Below are 24423 nucleotides of genomic sequence, written 5' to 3' on the forward strand. Positions count from 1 at the left end.
TATTTACATGCATTCTATAATGGGAAATACTCTACTCATGAATGAATTACACAAAAGTAATTTCACAAACTAATGTAATTTGATGTGATTCATCAGATTGTAAAGTTAATTTTGTTATAAAGTAGATATAATAGATCAGATCATGAAGCCACATCAATTTATAAATTTTTTTTATAGATGTAACAATACTCTTATGTAATACCTAATTATATATACAAATCCCGTATAATTTCTTTATAAAAGAGGAGACTCTGCTATGAGAAAGTGTAAAAAAGGTACCACTCTTTTTAATAGGATTTATGTTCTTTTCTAAAGGACCGATGTAAGATTTGCATATTTTAAATTTGTATATATCTAGCATTAATTAATGATCTATTTGATAGGAATGCATGTCTAGGTTTTTTTATTCTTGCATACGCCGTGTAACCAATTTGTTTATTGAATATGTTTTGATTTCGTATGATCACCATTTATATAGTATTCATCTCTCTTCAATTAAATTCCATAGAAATTGACTCTAAATGACAACATTTCACATAATTCATGCTCTCAATCCAGCTCTCAGCACACCAAGATGCAATCCCTAGGGGTGTCAAATCGTATTAACGGGTCGTATTCATGTCATGTCAATATATGTATATTATATTATATAGGTTAACCCTAATCCGACCCGTTAAACTTATCGTGTCAAAATCTCAAACCATAACCCCACCCATTAACATAACGGGTCATGCCGTGTCAACCCGTTTTAACCGGTTTATGTAAATGGGTTCAACAAAGCCAAAATTAACCCGTTTGATCTAGTTAAATTTAGCATAATTTTATATAAATATTAAAATCACAATATCTATAAAAAAATATAAAACTAACTACAAGTTCAAAATTACAATCCAAACAATAAAAATATTGAAATTAAAATCTCAACAATTTTATTTTTTAGGTATAAGTGTATAATTGTAACTTTAACTTTCTTGACGGATCATAACGGGTTATAACGGGTTGACCCATTATCAACCCATTAAATTATTGTGTCTTAACTATTCAACTCGTTTTGACCCGAACCCTTTAAGGCTAAACCCTAACCCTCTTTTATCGTGTCGTGTTTGTGTTAGGTTAACAGATCGTGTCACATATTGCCACCCCTAACAATGCCCCAGCTCAACAACACACGAGGACCTCAAGCCACCTCAGTTGCAAGAATCTTCTACGAATACCTCTCTGTGATTCTATTAGAATAATTCTTCTGCAAATTTTGTTTGTATCAAAAGGCATCTTTCGGTTATCAGTGTCATTGGATAGTTGGTTGTAAAGCACCAGCGCACCATATGTTTGTTAAATACCAGACTCGTCTAGACGTGCTCCCATCTATAAATAGAGCACTGTGTAAACAATTCCATGAATGAGAAATGAACTTTTCAATTCCTATATTGTAACATGGCATCAGAGCCATTCTAGACAAACATCTACCATGGAGGACAATACCTCCCCACCGAAAAACTCAGATACAAACCCACCCTCGCCTTCCATTCTTCCTCATCTTTCTCACATTGTCTCTGATAAGCTCACAAATGAAAATTTTATGCTATGGCAAACTCAGATGGTTCCCTCTCTCAAAGGCCAACGACTGTTTTACTTCGTTGATAGGTAAAGTATTCCTCCCCCTCAATTTCTTCCAGGTACCACCACCCTCAACCCAAAATACCTTAACTGGACCCAAACAAATCAACTAATCTTAAGTGCCATAATTTCCTCCCTCTTAGACAATCTTATCGCACAAGTTGTTGGCTACCCCACTACCCGAGCCGTCTGGTCAACCCTAGAAAAACAATTTTGCTTCTCAATCCCATGCTCGAGTCACCCAACTTCGTTACCAGTTTGCTTTTGTCTCAAAAGGTTCCACTTCCATCTCAGAATATTTTCGAAAAGTTAAGCATCTCTCTGACACCATGAGCACAGATGGAACTCCCCTCTCCTCTACCGAATTTGTATCCTATTTACTCGCAAGCTTCACCAGTGATTATGATGCCTTTGTTACTTCCATTACCACTCGCGTTGAACCTCTCTCCCCTGAAAAACTCTACAACCTCTTACTCACCCATGAAAGTAGGTTGTCTCATTCTAATCATCTCCCGACCCCCACAGACTTCTCAGCTAATTTTACTTCCAGTTCTCCTTCCAGTGGCCATGGTTTCCATCGTGGTAATTATTGTGGTGGTCATTGTGGTCGAGGCCAAGGTCGCACCAATTTCTTTTCCACTCAGCCTTCCTCATATAATCCCTCATCTCAAACCTCTTCTCTTCCTCATTCCAAACCCACCTGTCAACTCTGTGGAAAAGTTGGTCATCTAGTCATAAGTTGCTACCACATATACGACCATGCTTACCAAACAGATCCACCAAAAAACCTTACAGCTCACTATACGACCTCTGCTTCATCTCCTGGCCAATCTTGGTACCCCGACACCGCTGCCACAAATTATCTCACATCTGATTTAGCCAACCTCAACATTCACTCCTCTCCTTATGGTGGTAATGAACATATATGGTTGGTGATGGCACTACACTACTAATATCCAACATTGGTGACACTATCTTCTCTGCTTCTTCTCATTCATTCCTTCTTAAAAATCTGTTACATGTGCCTAATATTACAAAAAATTTTGTCTCTTTAAACAGTTTTGCAATGATAGCTCTGTGTTTTTTGAGTTTCACAATTCCCATTTCATTGTTAAAGATTCCAAGACAGGGACACCCCTCCTCCGTGGTCCCACGCATGATGGTCTTTATACTTTTCCAGCTCAACTTTCCTCTCCTCAAGCTCTTGTTGGCGAGTGCACTACCTCCTCTCAGTGGCACTCACGACTTGGGCATCTCTCTCTTTAGTTAGTCCATCGAATCATTTCTCACAACTCTCTTCCTGTCTCGACTCATGACCCTCCATCACCATGCTCAGCTTGATGTTAAGCAAAGAGTTCTCAACAACCATTTCGAGATTCTCATTAGCAGTCTACAAAACCTTTGCAACTTAATTACACTGATGTATGAGGTCCTGCCCCGGTTCTTTCAAGAGATTGTTTTCAATATTATGTTGCCTTTCTAAATGACTTTACTCGTTACACTTGGTGGTTTCCTTTAATACAAAAATCTGATGTTCTTCAAATTTTAACTCATTTCCAAAAGCATGTCGAGTTATTCTTTAATTCCAAAATTTTGTCATTACAAAGTGATTGGGATGGTGAATACCGATCACTTCACATCCTTCTTAAAGAAAAAAGAGTTTCACATCGATTATTATGTCCACACACACACCAACAAAATGGTGCAGTGGAAAGGAAACACCGACACATCGTTGAAATCGGACTCGCACTCATGGCTCAAGCATCTTTACCTCAACACTTCTGGGCTTATGCCTTCCAAACTGTCACCCACCTAATAAATCGTCTTCCCACTCCAATTCTTCATCATCAATCACCATTTCAAAAACTTTTTTCCCAAATCACCCGATTACAAAGTACTCAGGGTTTTCGGCAATGCTTGTTGACCTCATCTCAGGCCATATAATCGCCACAAACTGGACCTTCGCTCCACACAATGTTTATTCCTTGGATACAGTGACTCCCACAAGCGCTATCGCTGTCTCCATGTTTCTTCTAGAAGACTATATGTTTCTAGAGATGTCATCTTTGATGAAAATCTCTTCCCCTTTTCGAACAAACACATCAATTCACAAAACAACTCCAAGCCTGTCTTAACTCAACTCCCTTCTATTCTCGACCCACCCTCTAACTTAAATTCAAATCACTCAAGCCCCGTAACTCCATCCACCACAAAAAAAGGCCCCCACAACACGGTCTCCACATCATCTCCTTTATTCCCTTGGCCCGCTACCTCACCAAATCCAATTCCTTCTTCATCCTCTCCAGACTCATCTCGTGCCTTGTCTTCTTCGTCGCAAAATATGTTCCCAGATCAAGCACAAATTTCAGCACCCATCATCACTAGATCAAGGACAAATTCTCTTCATCCTCGTAGATTCATCGACGGAACAGTGCTATGGCCACCTCCCCGTAGCTATCTTACCACCACCAACTCCACTCCTGAATCCCCCACTTCATATACAAAGGCGGCTAAACATCAACCATGGCGAAAAGTCATGTCTGACGAATTCCAAGCTCTTTTGCAGACAAACACCTGGTCTCTAGTTCCCTCATCTAGCATCTTGGCTGCACCAAGAGACTCTTGAATGGATCTATCAAGCGGTACAAGACCCGATTGGTAGCAAAAGGATTTCATCAACAGGCAGGTATTGATTTATCTGAAAATTTTAGTCCAGTTGTTAAACCCACTACCATCCAAACCATTCTCTCCATTGTTGTGTCTGAAAATTGGTCCCTCATGCAGTTAGACATTAACAATGCATTCCTCTATGGGATCTCCAAGAACAAGCTTATATGTGTCAGCCAATTGGTTTCATCAACCCAGATTATCCCAATCACGTGTGTCGCTTGAACAAGGTCATATATGGCCTCAAACAAGCACCAAGAGCGTGGTTCTCAAAATTGAGTACCCAACTCATTGAACTTGGATTTACACCATCTCTTGCTGACCCCTATTTGTTCATCCATAATCACAACTCAATTACAATTTTTCTTCTAGTATACGTAGACGACATCATCCTCACAAGCTCCAGTTCAGATGTTATATATTCTATCCTCACGTCTCTAAATACATAATTCTCAGTCAAAGACTTAGGTCCTCTGAGATTCTTTCTTGGTCTTGAGATCATAAATTCATTGCCCAATGGCCTCCATTTATCTCAGGCAAAATACATATGTGATCTTTTAAAGAGAATCAACATGGACTTGGCTAAACCCGTAAAGTCCCCAATGGCAGCTTGTACACATCTTTCACTTACTGATAGTCCAACATTTTTCGATCCCACCCTCTATAGAAGCATAGTTGGTAGTCTCCAATATTTGTCCCTTACACGACCTAACGTTGCCTTTGTTGTAAGCAAAGTTTTTTAGTTCATGCATGATCCAAAACTCCCTCACTGGCAAGCTATGAAGAGAATACTTAGGTATCTCAAACACACAGCACACTATGGCTTGCATATTCGTCTATCTCCTTCATACCATCTCCATGCATTTTTTGATGTGGATTGGGCGAGCTTCCCAGATGACCGTCGTTCCACCGGAGGTTATTGTGTCTTTTTTGGATCAAACCTCATCTCTTAGGAATCCAAGAAGCAACAAACAGTTGCTAGATCTAGCACTGAAGCTAAATACAAGGCGCTTGCAAATACAACTGCTGAATTACTTTGGTTGCAATCACTACTCAAAGAACTTGGGCTATTTCTCTCAAACCCCTCCACTCTATGGTGTGACAATTTGGGGGCTATCTCTCTGCCAATCCGGTTCTCCACTCAAGAACAAAGCACATGGAAATTGACTTCCATTTTGTACGTGACCGAGTTGCATCAAAGACATTACACGTCGCTTTCATCTCTTCCCATGATCATATTGCCGATGTGTTCACAAAGCCCCTGCCCTCATCTCAGTTTCTCACACTAAGATCGAGTCTCACCATAGTTCCCCTGATGGACTCGCGGAAGGGTGACAACATCTCACATAATTCCAGCTCTCAGCACACCAAGCTGAAATGCCCCAGCTCAGCAACACACGAGGACCTCAAGCCACCTCAGCTGCAAGAATCTTCTACAAATACCTCTCTATGATTCTGTTAGAATAATTCTTCTGCAAATTCTGTTTGTATCAAAAGGCATCTTTCAGTTATCAGTACCATTGGATATCTAGCTGTAAAGCACCAGCGCACCATATGTTTGTTAAAATACCAGACTTATCTAGACATGTTCCCATCTATAAATAGAGCACTGTGTAAATAATTCCATAAATAAGAAATGAACTTTTCAGTTCCTATATTGTAACATTAAAGACATATTAATATTGTAGGTCCAAAAATTAGCCATATTAATTACATGCTAATTATGATCATCAATTCAAACATGCATGAGAGTTGACTGGTGGAGATTTTGAGACCCACCCAAGACCAAAAAGGAACAGCCCATGAGAAAGTGTGCAAGGGATCAGCACAGACAGCTGCACATTTAATTAGATGATTTCTGTCCCTACTTTCAAGATTAATAATCAATATTGGGTACCATTAAAATTCTCCAAGTGTATGGACCAAACCCTGGAACACAAGTGTGGGGGACCCTGGGGAAAGGAGTGGGGGCCCGTGCAGACCAGAACTCACCACCATCGATGGTTCAAGTTTCTGTCTACAATTCCACTTCCAACAAAGCTATTCTCCAAGTCAAAAACCCTCCATTACTGCTGTTTTTCTCTATTTTTTTAATCTCTTTCGTATTGTTTACTCCCATTATAAAGCTCAGATAGCAGAAACCGAACCCTTACCTAACCTACTCGATCTACTAGAGTACACTGATACTTATACAATTCAGTCTCTCTAGCTAGCTAGCTAGCTCTCTCTGCGACTGCCATTTGACTGTTTTTCTCATGCAAATGTTCTATAGTCGTTAAACGTACTCGTTTCCACAACCAAAGTATAAGCTCAAGCCTCAAAACACACGCACGCACGCACTCTATCACAAAGATCAGAGATAGAGATACATCATGGCTAGGGAGATGCAGAAGAACAGCATGTTCATAGAACATGACCCAGAATCATATCATGACAACCGTGATATTCGGAAGAACCTTGACGATGATGGCCGAGCCAAAAGAACAGGTACGTATTTGAATAGCTTATATTAATTAGTACAGCTTTTTATCGTTTACAGTCTCGAATAATCTCTTTTATTTTTCCCTTTCCTGACATAATTTGGGTCTGTTTTGTGATAAAAGGGACATGGCTCACCGCAAGTGCCCATATCATTACTGCTGTAATTGGGTCGGGAGTGCTATCTTTGGCATGGGCAATAGCACAGTTGGGTTGGGTTGCCGGACCTGCTGTTCTCATGACTTTCTCCTTCATCACCTATTTCACTTCCACCCTTCTGGCCGACTGCTACAGGTCTCCGGACCCCGTCACCGGAAAGAGAAACTACACCTACATGGATGTTGTGAGAGCAAATTTAGGTAAAACTCTATTATTTGATAATCACCACCAACAATCTTCTGCCTCATAATGTCCATTTACTTCTTCTGAAGACTAACCATTCATTTTAAATTGGAAGTGAGTGTTCCAAGAACACATCGCTCAAAGCAAAAAGTCACTTGCCTAACTAGCGAAAAGCCTATATATATAATATTATTAATTTATGGGTTTGGCTTTTGTTCTGGCAGGAGGTAGAAAGGTTCAGCTGTGCGGGTTGGCTCAGTATGTTAATCTTATAGGGGTTACCATCGGTTACACGATCACTGCATCTATCAGCATGGTGTAAGTTTTGATCAACACATGGCTTAACTCTATATTATATATATATATATAGAGAGAGAGAGAGAGAGTGGATAAGTGCTTATATGTGTATATATATATATATATATGTATATATAAATAATCTCCTTCTGTGTCGGAATGAATATCAGGGCTGTCAGGAGGTCGAATTGTTTTCACAAAAATGGGCACGATGTGAAGTGCCATACATCAAACTACCCTTTCATGATCATCTTTGCCTGCATACAAATAGTGCTCAGCCAAATACCAAACTTTCACAAGCTCTCATGGCTCTCAATCCTTGCAGCCATAATGTCCTTCGCCTATTCCTCCATAGGCCTCGGCCTCTCCGTTGCAAAAGCTTCATCTGGTAAAAAAAAATCTCTCACCATATATTAATTACTCAACACTAAACTATCTCCTGACATATAAGAGGGTGATCCGTATATAATTGAAACTATAATATATATATATATATATATACACAGGTGGGGAACATGTCCGGACAACCTTAACAGGAGTCACGGTTGGGGTTGACGTGTCATCAGGACAAGAGAAAGTTTGGAGGACCTTCCAAGCCATCGGTGACATAGCTTTCGCTTATGCTTACTCCACCGTTCTCATCGAGATACAGGCAAGTACTCGTGAATGCTATTCATGAAATGAAGCATGCATGCATATATGATCATCTTCATATATATATATATATATGCATGTATGATCCTAAGGTATGATTTTTCAGAATTTTTATGGCATAAGTGAACAATTTTTGACGAGAAACCGTATCAGAAAGTAAGACGTCACGTCAACGTACCGTAAAAGTTAGAGAGTGATTTATAAGTACCAATTATAAGATGATGATCAGTAGCAAGTAAAAGTGATTTGTAAGTAATAATCTGAATAGTATTGATGATTTAGGAGTAAATTTTAATGGGTGTGCATGATCCAAGCATATATATATATATATATATATATTGGAATTATTGCTGCATCTGTACGTATTCACGTACAGACATAATAAATTATTGTCAGCCCTAATCAGGTACTGCGTGCATCTCTGGCATGGCGATCATACATGCGAGCTCCAGCTAGACAAGCATGCACATGTCGGAAATTAACATAGATAATATATCTTGTATGTCGGAAACATGAAAATCTTTAGCATATTATAATAATGTGATTCATGCTTGGAAATAATTGAAATGTCCGCAGGCATAGGGAAGTCATGCATATATATACATACATATATATATATATAATATGCATGCAGCTACCAAACTTTTATAATTAAGGTTTGATCACATGCATGATCATCACGTACATGAACTGCTTATACCTTATAAACAAGAAATTAACAAAAAGTGACTCATGAGAAGCCTTTTGGAAGAAGGCATAATCCAATAACAAAGACGACAGTACTTAATTAAAAAAAGAAGTTTTTTTTAGATAATTTCCTAATTTATTTGAAATAAATAATTATTAAATTATTTTTCTCATAATCTACTATTCAGTATCCCACACCCCAAAGCTTATGAAAAACACCCCTATATCCTATAAAAAAAAATTGTAAATATGAAATGCAGGAGTTAATAGTGACTGATGTATACCATTTCTCTATAATACAACGTAAAAGTAGTACTGATCATGATCTTTATAACGTCGTAGAAAAACTTTTTCGATCTACTTTGTTAAAGTTTCTGTCCATGAATATAAATTGTTTTAACTTTGTTAAAAGTTGCTTTAAGTTTTGCTCTTTCATTCTCTCCTCTTTCTCTCTTTCTTTCTTTTTTTTTTTCGATTAATTCATTCTCTCTTCTCTTACTAAAATAAAGAGGAAGTGATCTTTTACGAATATAAATACCCTGAAAAGATTTTTTTTAATAGAGTGAAATAATATATAGAAAAATAAAATTAAGTTACATAATTCAGAAATAAAAAAAAAATTAAACAACAAAAATATGGTTCACACAAATCATATTATATATATATATAGTGCATGTCTTTTTTATTACATTATTATTAAGACTATTATTAAATCACGAATTTTGTGGAGCCATGTGTTGATAAATTAAGAAACAAATTCACTGTAAAAAAATTATTTATTTACTATCAGTTATTTTATTTTTTATGAAAAATGAATCTATTCTCATTCTAAATAGTTATTTTTATTATAAATAATTTATCTTAAATGGTAAGTTAATTAAGAGAAAGATAGATAAACACAATACATGATGTAATCAATTATTTTAAAATTTAAACACATTGAATGAATAAATCTAATTTTATATTTAAGATGATCATGATTTATGGAAGATTTTAAGAATAGGGGAGTCAGGATATATATTAAACTTGGAGGGTTGCAGATTCCAGAAAGGCGGGCAAGTTACTTATTCCTTTCGAGGTGATCATCTGGGTCCACTGGCATTGTCAATTGATAGGGACTTTTTGTTTGGTCTTAAATGTTGTGATAAAGGACTTTAGGTAGACTTCAGAGATGACGCATGCAGGGCCCCCCCCCCAAAAAAAAAAAACAAAAAGAAGAAGAAGAAGAAGATAAACTTGCGTACAACATGATCTGGTTTTACATATTAGAGTTATTTTTTCTTTTGAACTAAATACTTAAATTATATAATATCATATCAATTAATAATAAATTCAAGATAAAAGAGTAATATTATTCAAGATTATAATTATACGAGTCTTGAGATTTCAGAACCCTAGTCTACCTATATATAATTACAAAAAAAAAAAAAGTATTTGTGATTAATTATTTACGATGATTTTTACAAGAAATAACTGACTATAAATAAACAGTTCTCTTGTAACGTGTCGGTATGCAAAATTTATATATTTTTCAAAGGTTTTCAAAGTTTATGCTTGAGTGTTAGGCAATAATATAAGCAATAATCATTGTCTTAGGCATGAGATAGATAGGAAGATTCCATGAACTGTGTCTGCTTTGATGGGTAAATATATTCTCAGAAAAAGAATGTTTTTTTTTTAATGGCTTGGGATTATTTGTAGAAAAGAAAAGGTGATAACTTGAAAAGAGGCAAAGATTCCCAGTGGACCATTGATGGGTGAACCAGAAATAGAACTTTATGTCTCTATCTCTCAATATCTTTCCTTCTCCTCCATCCCTTTTTGTAGTGCTTTTTCAGTTTTTAATTAATCTCCTGTTCGATCAACATGACTAATTAATGTTCGTTTTTCATGAATATATTATATGTAATTATAATTGTCACATCCTTTGTGATATAGTGTATGGTTTATCTCTTCCCTTTCAACTTTAGCCCTTCCAACCATAAACAACCACAAATCTTCTGTGCATGCTAGTACTGTTCGACAAAAATGAAAATCTTTCTATATATTCTCTAATCCAATTAACTTCTTTTTTCTTTTTATATTTAGTGAGTACTTTAAATGTTAAAGCTAGGTTTCAAAAGTTAGATTATATCTCTCTAAATTATTGATAACTATTCACATAATTGTTAAGAACCATTATAGTTCTTTTCAGGTCACACTCAAATTAAAAATCACACAAAATTAAACTTATAAACTAACATGGCTTGATGTAGTATAGTAGATTATAAAATTGTTTTTATTATAAAGTAGATTTAACGTATCATATGAAACTATATATATGATCAGTTTGCAGTTTTACTTTTGTGAAACCACCTTTTTATGACTGTAGCACTTATCAAAATATTTCTGATTTGAATATTTTTCATTCTGCTAGTTAGTTGATCTTGTAGGTTACTTACGATTGAAACCCAAAAAACTTGCAGGACACACTGAGATCAAGCCCACCAGAGAACAAAGCCATGAAGAGGGCAACTTGTGTTGGTGTATCAACCACCACAGTGTTCTATGTCCTATGTGGGTGCGTTGGTTATGCAGCATTTGGAAATGATGCACCTGGGAATTTCCTCACTGGCTTTGGATTCTATGAACCTTTTTGGCTAATCGACTTGGCTAATGTTTGCATTGCTATACATCTCATTGGTGCTTACCAGGTAACCTTAATTTATTCACAAATCATTAATTAATACTTTTTTTAACCCATTTATTATTATTATTATTTTTTTATATATCCATCCATTCAGTTGGAGGGACGAAGCTAATTCAATAGTCCACATATACAGTGAAAGGACTGACCTCCTTAATAGACCACATAGATAGTGGAATGGACCCCCTTAGTAGTCCAGTTAGGTCTTGAAAAGGAACAAATATATATATATATATATATATTATTGTTTATGCATTGTTCCAATAATTAATAATAACTTTTTTTATTCCGTATTATTTTCCGATAACTTAAATAATTTTAAAAAATTCTACTCATCATCCCGAATCATATACCTATTTTTATTTTTTTTATCTTTTTATGTGTTTTTCCTTTTAACAGGTACGATGTAGGAATGATGAGTAAAAGAACTCAATAATTTATGTTGTTTGATAGTTTGAGGTCTATTTCTCACACTTCCAAAACCATATTCATGCACAGGTTTTCTGTCAGCCCATATTTGGGTTCGTAGAGAGGTGGAGCCACAAACAGTGGCCTGAAAACAAGTTCATAACCAGTGAGTATGCAATCGAAATTCCATTCTGTGGTGCATATTTTGTCAACTCCTTCAGGTTGGTGTGGAGAACAGCATATGTTATAGTCACAGCAGTGATAGCCATGACATTTCCATTCTTCAATGACTTCTTGGGTCTGCTTGGAGCAGCCTCCTTTTGGCCATTGACAGTGTATTTCCCCATTGAGATGTACATTGCTCAGTCCAAATTGCAGAAGTTTTCCTTCACTTGGATGTGGCTGAAGATATTGAGCTGGGCTTGTTTGATAGTATCCATTGTTGCTGCTGCTGGATCTGTTCAAGGCTTGGCTCAGGATCTCAAGAAGTACAAACCCTTCCAATCTGAGCAATAGATTATGTTCCAAGATCCTGATTCCAAGCAATATTTATAATATATATATAGTTTTCCAACTTCAATCAGAATTAGCAGCTAGTCTGTACCGTATATGACTCTGTGCTCCATATATCAAACTGCTCCAATGTACTATACTGGATTAGACTCGGGCTTTTTTGTTTTTTAGCAAAAACAAAGGGATGTTACAAGCCTACTTTTATCTTCACATAAAAAGCAATGATTGCTGCCTGTAGCACAGGCCTACAAGTGTACAACTAAGATTTGGTTTGTTTAGTAAAACTATATCATCTTATTTTATCATTATAATTTTTTCAAATTTTAAAATAAAATATAATTTTTTCAAATCTCAAAATAAAAATTATATTAAAAAATTATATTTTAATAATATTTATTTAACTTTCATCACATCTCATCTTAACTCACTATCCAAACCGGACTTAAATGCATCCATCGTTAAGATAAGAGAAATAATTTATACAAACTTCAAATAGATATACTCCGTGCAAGTCATTGTAAAAAAATAAATCCCACCTTAAAAAAGTGAAAAAAAAATATTCTTTATTTATAACTCATTTTTTTACAAAAAAATTTGAATAAGACTTATCTATTTAAAACTTATACGTAATATTACTCTTTAGATTAAGCAGCAATTTGAAACCAGATTTCTTTCTTTAAATGGTAATTTTTGTGTGCTCAGCTATAATCGAGCCCAGGCTAGCATTTTACTCAAGAGGTGAAGTGGGCATTTTTCTTTTAATCTTGTAAAACATGTACATGAACTTTTGTACCTGTAAGAACATTGCTATCTTAATAAATTTATTCACACACCCAAGGAGACTCGAATCCTCGACCCCCAACCTGACACACTGCCACCACATTGCTGCTGCTTTCGGTTAGGAGTCTAGACAACCCGCAAACGATTTAGGTTGATTTTCAAGAGAGATATCATAACCCTCGGTGCAATCATAAACGATGAAATGATTAATAATCATCGATTCCACTAGAAACTAGCCTACATAACTCATCAGAGTTCACATGAATCTACTAATCCACACGATATCTAGAGAAAATTTCATGCAGTTCAAGAATAATACATTCCAAAAGCTGAAGAATTTTGCTACAAACTAGCATATCTTCATTTGCAAAAAGGAGTACCATATCTTCCGAAGATTACATGTTCACTTTGCTGCTGCATGTTTGCTTTTACATTTGCCATATAATCATGACCTAAATGGTTCCCCAGCACATATATTTGCAATCAGCAACCATATTGTAATGGTTCCAACTTCCATCATCCATCCGGAATCATAAAAGAAAAAATCAAATAAAAGGTACCATGTACCTGCATCCAGAAGTAGCTTTTCACTAACTACAATCATAGAAATACCATGAGCGTGAAGAGAAGGGATACAAATGAAAGGAATGAGGAAAATCCAAAAGAGATTTTTTTTATTGATCGGCGACTCCAAAAGAAAATTATGAACAAACTGAATGTGAGCATTAGAAATTCTATAGATTTTTATAATTGGCAAAGTTAACCTATTATGAAAATCACATATTAAGAATAAAAGACTGGACGCACACAAGAATTTACTAGGTTTGACAATCGCGTACATCCAAAACAGAGAAAAACCCATCAGCAATAAAGATTACCCCCTCCAATTCTGTTTATAAAAAAAAATATCACCAAAAATAGAGTTGATACAGATTTTCTGCCACTACTGATGGCAAATTCATGAATAGATGTTTTTAATTGTCATTGTATATGGAAAACTATTACACAAACAAATTAAACATACAAAACATTCTCACAAAATACAGAGCAGCCCTAGTTGCATGCTCTGCGCAACCAAATGTAACTGCACGACTACATATAAACAAAAAAAAAAAAAAAAGCCTTCATGAGAGAGAGAGAGAAGGGCCTTTTTTTTCAGTAATAACCATTAAGGACTGCAACTGCGTTAGGGGGAAAAAGAGAAACAAATATCATTTAAACAAATTATATGCTTTTTAATTTTACCAAATTGCATCAGGAAACTTAAAAGATAATATAATTAACATCCCAGTGAAGAATTTATCTGAAATACGTAGGAAAAATTGTGTTGCCAATATTACAAATGCGCATGGCACACATTTGCCTAACTTACAACAGCAAATACACAATAAAAAGCATTTGCTTCATCTAGACTATTCATTATATATATATATACATACACACACACACACACACATATATATATAGAAGAAATGCAACATTATTGGAAGCACAGAGGGGCACAACCTTAGTACACAAGAAGTGCACAAAAGGATATACTCACTAGCACGGACAAAAAAAGAGCAAAAGTCTTTAATGGGCATCAAAGGTACAGTTCAAATGGCTCATTATATCTTCCAGTGAAATAGAGAAGGTATGCTTTTCACATAAGTAAATACCTTAAGGTGAGATTAAAAAAGCATGATTTCAACAAAGAGTTATGGGTCTGCAAAGATTCATATGTTTCTTGTTAAGTCATTGAAGTTTCAGTATACTCACAGAACAGCTATATTAGAACTCTGACTACTCCAATCTTCAAGATCCTCTAACTGCATTACCATCAAGTTGAATTAAGATATGTTAAGCGTCATGCATCAGAGCTTTTCAGCGAATTATAAAAAAACGGAAGAAATTTTAAAAAGTACTTTTACAACATATGTGCTACATAATCTGCTGATGAGCATATGGATAGCTCATCAGCATTCCTACCTTAATGAAGAGATCAACTGGTCTCAGTCTCACTCATTACAAATGCTTGAATAAGACTTTGTGCTGCATGGGTTTGTTCGGGTGTTCCAGAGATTATAATCATGGTTTCCACTGCTCCATGCTTTGGATCCGTAATTGTAATTTTGGCATCAGAGATCTGAAACAGTGATGACCATATTGAAGTTGATAAAGCTATTAATAGACAACTATTATTGTTAGGAAAATGATCAACTTACAACTATTTTACATCTTACTTATAAAAAATAAAAATAAAAATAAACTATTTTACAACTATCTTACAACTATCTTACAACTCTATGAAATGAAGGACAGTTGTAAAATTGAAATTCATTTTTAGTGAAGTGGCATGATTGCATTGGTTGATTGTAAAATGGGTTGTAAAATAGTTGTAGGTGTATCATAATCATTACCCTGTTACATCATGTGTGTGCAAGTTGTTTAAAGGCAAGAAAATTAATCACGGCTAGTGGATTGGTACAATTGGGACACAAAATACATCCAGAACATGCTAAATGACATGATTTTTTCCGTACATATTAGTAGGGTTTAGGGGTGATAAACGGTCGGTCTGGATCGAAGAAACAGATTGGACCAGTCGTTTCGGTCCGGATCAAGACTGAGATTGGTCGGTCTCGGTCCATGTTTTAGAGGACTGAAAAGTTTCGGTCCTCTAAATAAAGATAAAAATAAAAATAATAAATATATTTTATATATATTATTTATATAATAATTGTACAATTTATTATGTAATTTTCATCTAACCTATCATCATTAACAATATAAAATTTTAAATATGTTATTAACACTTGTTAATATTTTATAAATTAACTAATATATAATATCAATTAGCTTAGCTAATTATATAGTAATTATATAAATTAATAATGTAATTTTCATCTAATTTATTATCATTGACCATATAAAATATTTTTTTATTGAGTTAGTTACATAATCTACATTAATAAGTCACTTAATTTTAATTTAATATTTTAAATAAATTTTTTTTATTAATTGATTTAAAAAAATAAAAATAAAAAATTAATTAGGCCAGACCGATAGCTACCACTCCAGTCCCTATGGGTGTTCGATCCGAAAAAATGATGGTCCATCACCAAACCGACCGATTTGCATCCATAGCGGGGTTCCTACTCACCTTGCATAAAGGGAATTCTACATCATAAATGTGTGTTTCACCAATAGCCTAGCGAGCCTTCTGGATTGTAAAGTGTCTTATTTGCCTATGAAATATTTGGGCCTCCGTTGGGGGTGACTTTCAAGGTTAGAGCTATGTGGGATGGGGTTGTGGAGAAAGTAGATAAAAGGTTGGCCGGTTGGAAACAGTTGTATGTATCGAAAGGGGGTCGACTCACATGGATTAAGAGCACGATAACTAACCTCCCCACCTATTTTTTATCTCTATTTCCTTTGCATGCAGGGGTGGTGAATAAAGTTGAGAAATTATTTTGGGCTTTTATGTGGGAGTGGAGGAGGAAACAAAATTCCATCTTGTTAACTGGAATAAAGTTTGTTCGCCAATTACTAATGGTGGCCTGGGAGTATGCAACTTGAGGATTTTCAATAAAGTTGTGTTGGGGAAATGGTTATGGAGATACCACTTGGAGGGGAATTCGCTGTGGAAGGAAATTATTGACTTTAGATACGGAAGTGCTTGGGGGGCTAGTGTTCCAATGAAGGGGGGTTATGGCGTGGGCTTACGGAAATTTAATAGGAGAGGATGGCAGAGTTTCGAAAATCATATCCATTTTGTGGCTAGAGAAGATACCAGAATTAGGTTTTGGCATGATGTTTGATGTGGAGATCGCGCTCTTGATAGGGTATTTCCAGCTCTCTATCATATTGCAACTAACATGGAGACTACTGTGGTGGATTTGCCGATATTTTCCCATTGTTCTCACCAATGGAATGTCCTATTTAATAGAGATATTCATGATTGGAAATTGCACACTGTTTCAGAATTTTTCAGGTTGATATACTCCATGGGAAACACTATAGCACAAGGGGGTAGGATGCAGTGGAGATCCAATGGCAGCAAGAAGTGTACAGGCGTATTATAAAATAGTATCACAAGGTAGTGATCCCTTCCCTTGGAAGAATATTTGGAGGTTCCGAGTGCCTTCTAAAGTAGCTTTCTTCGTATAGACTGCTACTCTTGGGAGGATCTACGGACAATTTGAGGAAGAAGGGGCTCATTGGGATGATGGATTGGTGTTATTTGAAAGCAGGGAGAATCAGTGGATCATCTATTATTGCATTGTGAGGTGACAAGAATGTTGTAGAATGAGATCTTTAGAAGAGTTGATGTTGGGTGGATAATGCCATTGAGGGTGGTTGATCTATTGGCTTTTTGGAAGGAGATTCAAGGCTGTCCTTAAGTGGCGGCAGTGTGGAAGATGGTTTCGTTGTGCATTATGTGGTGTATTTGGTCGGAAAGGAATGAGTGGTGCTTTGAAGATAGCAAGCGCACAATGACGGAGCTTCAGAATTTTTTTGTACACACTTTATTGCTTTGGTTTTCAGCCATTGTGCTTAATGGAAACAATGCTCACGATTTCCTGTCTTTAATCTATTGATCCTAGAATGTATTTAGGTGTTGTTTTGTATATTTCCTATGTACACGAGCTATGTCTATTTCATTCGTATCAATAAAATTTACCTCTTATTAAAAAAAAAAATGTGTTTCACCAAGAAGCATAAAGTTTGATCACATAAATCTAATCTAGAAATAAATTATCAGACAAAAGAATGGACCTGACGAATTTGCCTCAAACATTCACCGTCTTCTCCATAAATTGTTGGAACAAGAGAACTAGGAACAACAACTTCAAGAGTTGTGCTTGTTATAATAGCTGGTTGGCTTCCTCTAAATTGATAAACAAATGCAATAAGAAACCAAAAACTAAAATGTAAGACAATAATTAAAACAAAACTTTGGAAAAAAGGGTACAATGTACATACCCGCCAAAACCCATAAATCTTTTTTGGGGGCCTCCAGCAAATTCTGGAAAGCCTATGGGGCCACCACCTTCAATTAGTCCCTACAAACCAGTTAAGGAATAGAATAAGGAATTATCAAATTACATAGAAGTCTCAGACTATGTGATTGTGTAAAGAAAGGGGGTAAATGAGATCCCACATTATTTGGGAATGAGAAGTTCAAACCCTTTATTATGATTCCAAGATACTCCAATTGTAACATTTTTTTGATCGGTAAACAAAATTTTATTGATCATAAGAATAGGCAAGAGCCCTAGAACATGGGACATATACAAGAGCATCACCTATGCATGCTCCAATTGTAATATTGACTAATCCTTTTGGGGTGTAAGCCCAGATGCGGCTTTTGATTTCCTTGGATCGTTAGAATAGAGCTGCTTTTTGTTTTGGTTGGTTGGTTAGTACATGGGTGGTAAGATTCTTTAGTATCTATTGCTCTTTTAACTAAAGCATAGTGCTTCGCTTCATACACAAGAAGTGTAAAAGCTAATGCTGCCGAACCTTAAGAAACAGTACCAGAAGCGAGTTATAGAAATTTACTTATGAAAAAAAAACAAAAATTCAAATTTACAGCCAGAAAAAACTTGTAAGCAATTCTTTTGAAAAAACACAATCATAGTAGTTCAATACCTGAGGACCCCATGGCTTTCGTTCGGATATATAAGGGGGGCCACCAAGCCGATGCATATTGTGCATGAAGGGTGAACGATCATCATGGAGATGAAAACCACCATGCGGAGGTGCACCACCAACGGCATCAAACTTGTGGAATGATGGGCCTAGATTAGAATACATTCCTGGAGGCGAGAGTTCCCTCCTTCCCATATATGAAGGGAAAGGAGACACTTGATCCACAAATGCAGGATTTGAAGAATAATTAATAGATGGAAAGGCATCACGAAAAAAATGATGGCGCAACCTAGTTGTTATTTGCAAAAGAGCCTCTTGAACTGCTTCAAATTCTCCATTTATCTGTCAAAGCAAAAACAGCATGAGCAATGAGCATAATAAGCGCAAAAATAACCAGAAAAACAATAGGTTCTTAGAATGCCCTTTGGAAAATTTAAATACTTTATCAACATCTCTGTGTAATTGATCATACGTCAAAAAACAAATTATGATAAATTTCAAATGAATGATGTGCCATAACAAAACACCTTGATAGGTTTTCAAGGGTCCAACCTCGCTCAATGGAATACACGCAAACACACCTGAACTACTTCTTCATCTTCTGAGGCACACTTCGGAATCTGTTCCTTCCCCAATATGCGAATATGTGCCCGGGATAACTTCCTCATTTCGGCAATGATGGAACCACCCTTGCCAAGGAGACAGCCAATTTGATTTGAGGAAACAAGAAGCCTCGCCAAGACACCCTGATCCTTATCATCCGGAATAGCCCTCACTATTCTTGTCTGAACTCGAAGAACAGCATCTTGCACGGCTGATATCCTATCATCCGGGTGCTGCAATAGTTTGTGTGGTCAGCACTACTAAAACTTTGCCCATGAAGTGATAAGAGGAAAGATTCAGCAAGAGGAAATAAAGATATAAAATGTTATGATATATTATCAGGCTTAACCATACCACTGGACCAGATATGACAATAACACGATCCTCTGAATCAGACACAGCTTCCATTACTTTGATCTCACACCCTGTCTCCTGCTTAAGTGTCTTTATTATTGCTCCTCCCTTTCCAATCACGCCTCCTACTCTTTCATTATGGCACATTAATCGGAAGGTTAGCATATCCTGTGAAGGTTTCATTCGACCAGGGATACCACTTTCATGATATTTAGCAAACAGAGGTGGAACCGCAGAATGATAGTCAGAAACATCACGTGGTCCAGAAGCAAAAGATCGGTTAGGTGGTGGATGTACATCAGGCCTTGGAGGTTGATGGCCAAATGAATGTGCTGGAGGCCCTGAAGAGCTGACAGGGGAAGGGTCATGATCCTTAGGCGGATTCTCCAAAAGCTGCTGAGAAACAGATTGAAGAGCTTTCCTAACTGCATCAGCTTCCCCACTTATCTGCAGTGAGTTTAGAGAATACATGGGACAAATAAGATCTCAAGCATCAATTACATTCAAACAAGACAAAATTGCCTAGAAATAAACCCCAAATGTGGACTTATTTCCAAGCACCAAGGCAGTATCCATGGCTGCTACTGTTAAACTTGGATTTCTAGAAGTCCTCCAAATTCACTAAGCAGTATTTAGGAATTAGACAAAAAAGTAATGAAGATGCAAGGTGTCAATGATGGTTTGCTACTCATAAAGGGATGACTGAACAATTAGAACAAATCTACAGAGTTGACAACTACTTCTTAAAGAATGTGATTTTCAGTTTTTATTTCAAGGCTGTCCTTCCTTTTGGTTTACCATATAGATCTGGTAAGAACAATCCATGAGATATGTCCCCTTCCCACATATAAGAAGAGAACAACTATTGACACAAAGAAATTACACAAAAGTAAACTCACAAACTGAATTGGCTTTATGGGATTTATTAGATCTACTCAACAATAAAAGTAACTTTACAATTTGACATACCATATTAAGCCACGTTAGTTTGTGGGTTTATTATTGTATAATCCCTTTGTGGCTAAAGTATTTCCAATATAAGAATATATGTAATCTGGAAATCATAGCTGTTATTTTTTATATTGATAAAGTTGGATATGCTTTTCAAGCAGACAAATGCAAATAAAGCTGCAAACTCTTCTGCTACAGCCAAAAAGCGCCTGCAGTCAGCAAAAAATAACCAAGGATTTAACAGGACAGATAGTATTACATATTGGATTTATATTACTGCTTAACCTCCCAAAGGCCAAAAGATTTTCTGAACAAGATTGTCAGCTCTCCACTATTTATTTGAGTTTGTCAAAATTTAGGCAAAACTAGGGCTTCAAGAAGATATATATTGCAGTAAATCACCACTGGAGCTTAAAGGCCTAACATGTCCATTCTGTCAACTAAACAAAACGATAAAAAAAACTATAGGGCATCATGAAAACCTCCCCAACTTCAGGTAAAAGCATAACAATATAAAGTTGAATTGACAAATAGCAGAAAACTACCGATCATAAAAACAAATAGCAAAAAACCAATTAAAAGTAGAATTAGCTAAACTTATAAAATGTAGATGAGAAAGTTAAATACCCCTGGTCACCCATTAAAATATACTAAATTTATTTTTAATAAGTAACATAAAATTTTAGTAGAACAAGTAATTAGGCATAGCCCAAAAAAAATATACTAAATAACAATAATATCATCCAAAACTACCTGAACTAATTCATCAGTAACTGATGCACACAGAGGAAGTTTGTCTCTGGGAAGGATCCGTATTTGTGCCCCGCTTTCAGATGACATCTGCTTGATTACACTGCCACCCTTTCCCAAAAGGCAGCCTACTTGACTGGAAAACACGAGTAACCTCAAAACAATTGAAGACTTACTGCTGTCTTGAGTGTCTTCCTCCCCTCCACCTGCCTCTGTTTCTCCTTCTATTATTCTCTCAAAAACAAGTAAAAGGGCCTTTTGCACGGATGAAGTTCCCTTATCAGATTTAGAATCTCCCACAGTATCAGACTCTTTATCTTCATTGTTCTGACTCTGTTCCAGTTCATCATTTTTCTCTTTATCCTTGTTTGTCTCTTCACCACCATCCTCCTGGCTCAAGTCAGTAGCCACCTCAGTCTCTTTATCAGAACCTGAGATAAAAACTACCCTCTCATCACAACCAGGTACAGTATCCTCAACTCTGACCTTTGCCCCAGTTTGTTGTCGAATTTCAGATATGATGGTGCCCCCCTTTCCAATAACGCCACCGGTTTTGAAAGCAGGACATAACAAACGGAAGACAGCACTTCCAAGAGAGGATTTAAAGGGTTGATTCTGTACCTTCTGCCACTTTCCTTTTCCAATCGGCTCTGTAAGGTTCCGGTCATGCGGTCTTTTAGAAGGTGTCAATGGAACAGACATATCTACTATCAAATCTGTTCGCTGCAATTTGTAGCCAATCAATAATATAAACGGAAAAACAAATGAAAAGAAAAATAAAAGGATAACCAACAAAAAAAAAAAATCGAGAAACATTGATTTTCCAAAGCAGATATCGTGAAGTCCATATATATATATATATATATATATATATTTATAAGTAAAAAACGTGAAGTCCATATATTAATCAGCAATATGTTACTTCTAAATGAAAAATATTATTTCACCAGCCATCTGAATAGGAATACACGAAAACTATTTCCTGTTTGGGAAATGTACGGAAAAAGAGCCAGCATACACAAAATGAACCTACAAAGATATGTCCAAACACTTAATCTAAGAAAATTATCAGTATATCTTACAATCTAATTAGTTAATTACTTGTATAAATTAAGTTACGACGCTTACTTTCTAACTATTGCTCACATTTTAAACAGAAACGGATAATAGCTTAGGAAGAAGTTGAAATAAAGAAAGCAATGACACAAACAATTAAAAAGAATTCGTAAATTGCTTAGGAAAAAAAGGAAGGAATTAGTAGACAATCACGAAACCTCCGTATGGTTGCCAAGAAAATAGAGGAAAATGTGGAAATCTCATACCATAAGAAAATGATATCACTATGATTATTATAACTATCAATGAAGCACAAGGAGACATAAACCTCGACATGGGCTTCAGTGGGGTCAGCTTCCCACTATTACCCAAACCAAGACAGCATTATCCAATACATTCAAAACCCCATTTCCTCCTCTTTCTCTCTCTATTTATCAGCAACAGAACCGATACGAACTTCTACTTGAACAGACACAGAGAGAGAAAATGGAAAGGAACGACAATATCCGGAGCTAGAAAAATAAGTCACTCACAGGAGTATATGTGATTCCGAGGAATCAAACAGAATCCGTTTCTCGTATTTGTGGATGGAACTTCTGGGCTGCGTCTTCTTCTTTGGTCGCTTGGAAATTGAATAGCTCTGCACAACGAAGAAAAGGCAGGGAAATGAAAATCCCTAACGTGTTAAGGTTATTTTATCGATATACGGGTCGGACAAGTTCGACCCGGTTCTTATTTTTTTCAAATACTATTTTCAGTTTAAAGAAAATCTATATAAAATAATAATACACTTTCAACTCATTTTATAATCATAAATATAAATATGACACTATTAAAAATAAAAATCAATTTTGCATAACTATCATTCTCGATCCAAACACTCTTATCATATAATTTTAATGTTTAATCTCCTTATAAATATGACTATTTATTATCTTTTTATTCATAATTTTTCGTTGTTTTAATATAATATCACATTATTAGAAGATTAGCATAAATTAATAAATAAATTTTAATTAGTCAATGTTACAATTCATGTTAAAAGTTTGAAGATTAAAAGAACAATGAATTGCATTGTATTATTTGCGTATTAATGTAATTAAAAGAAATTCTATTCATCATCTTTATACTACACACTAAATATAATTTTTTTTTTCTTATCAATATGTAATATATGAATGATGCGTAGACGAATTTATTTAATTTAGTAAGAAAAAAAAAAAAACAAATGTAGTATGTGATATAGGAATGATGAATAAAAGAGCTCATGTAATTAAATATAAACAAAAGCCTAATGGCTACATCATTTTATTTAGAATAATACCAGATATAATCCTAGGTACGTAGTGCACTCCTTTAGAAAAAAGGGCGATCGACTATTAAAAAAATGATTTTTTCATATAAGTCACACATTTAACCACCTTTTTGAAAGAGAATATACAAGATTTACATATTTTAAGACTGTAAATATTATTTCTCTTTTCCTTTTACTTACTAAAAAAAATTCTTTTACTAAGTAAGTTGAATACATGTATACGACAAAATTTAATTTTTGTTTTGGAGTTCTTGCTAGGTTTTAGATGTTTTAATGGTCATTAGAAACTGGCGGCCACGGAGGTGACGCCGCAATGGCAGGCTCGCAGGGTGGCGGTCCTGAGAGCCACCCTTCATGGCAGCTTGTTTTTGGGCAACACCATGGATATTGCTCTGCAGACACTACTTATATGGCTGGGGTAACCGAGCAGGAGATGAAAGTTGATCTGGGCAAAGGTTAAGCTAGACGGGCCGGGCTTTAATTTCAAAGGATTGAATTGAGCTCTGCCTTTGGAGTCTGGTCTATATTAATCCATACAAGTATTCATATGAGAGCCATTTATCTTTCTTCTGTTAAATGTCAATCATTAAAAAAAAAAAAAAAAAAAAAAATCTCGAGAGCTAAAACTTGT

General features: G+C 35.7%; 2 protein-coding genes across 3 annotated transcripts; one reads left to right on the top strand and one right to left on the bottom strand.

Moving 5' to 3' along the window:
• Positions 1-6327: 6327 nt before the first annotated feature.
• LOC108992114 (amino acid permease 6-like) lies at positions 6328-12654 on the top strand. Its single transcript, XM_018966574.2, has 7 exons — positions 6328-6771; positions 6888-7121; positions 7329-7422; positions 7572-7789; positions 7908-8053; positions 11208-11435; positions 11927-12654. The coding sequence occupies exons 1-7, from the start codon at positions 6657-6659 to the stop codon at positions 12350-12352; spliced, it is 1461 nt and encodes a 486-aa protein (XP_018822119.1). The 5' UTR covers positions 6328-6656; the 3' UTR covers positions 12353-12654.
• A 658-nt stretch (positions 12655-13312) lies between these two features.
• Positions 13313-23145, bottom strand: LOC108992109 (KH domain-containing protein HEN4-like). Of its 2 annotated transcripts, none has more exons than XM_018966563.2 (10): positions 23011-23145; positions 21425-22144; positions 19721-20167; positions 19345-19599; positions 18764-19105; positions 18095-18174; positions 17888-17999; positions 15098-15254; positions 14888-14937; positions 13313-13696 (listed from the first exon to the last, which is right to left on the bottom strand). In XM_018966563.2, the coding sequence occupies exons 2-8, from the start codon at positions 22121-22123 to the stop codon at positions 15111-15113; spliced, it is 2079 nt and encodes a 692-aa protein (XP_018822108.1). In that variant the 5' UTR covers positions 22124-22144; positions 23011-23145; the 3' UTR covers positions 13313-13696; positions 14888-14937; positions 15098-15110. The 2 variants fall into 2 exon arrangements, with proteins under 2 accessions (XP_018822108.1, XP_018822109.1); XM_018966564.2 differs by having other exon boundaries at positions 21425-22137; positions 23011-23139.
• Between the last annotated feature and the right edge of the window lie 1278 nt (positions 23146-24423).

This window comes from Juglans regia, chromosome 6 (assembly GCF_001411555.2).
Source record: "Juglans regia cultivar Chandler chromosome 6, Walnut 2.0, whole genome shotgun sequence".
NCBI lineage: Eukaryota > Viridiplantae > Streptophyta > Magnoliopsida > Fagales > Juglandaceae > Juglans > Juglans regia.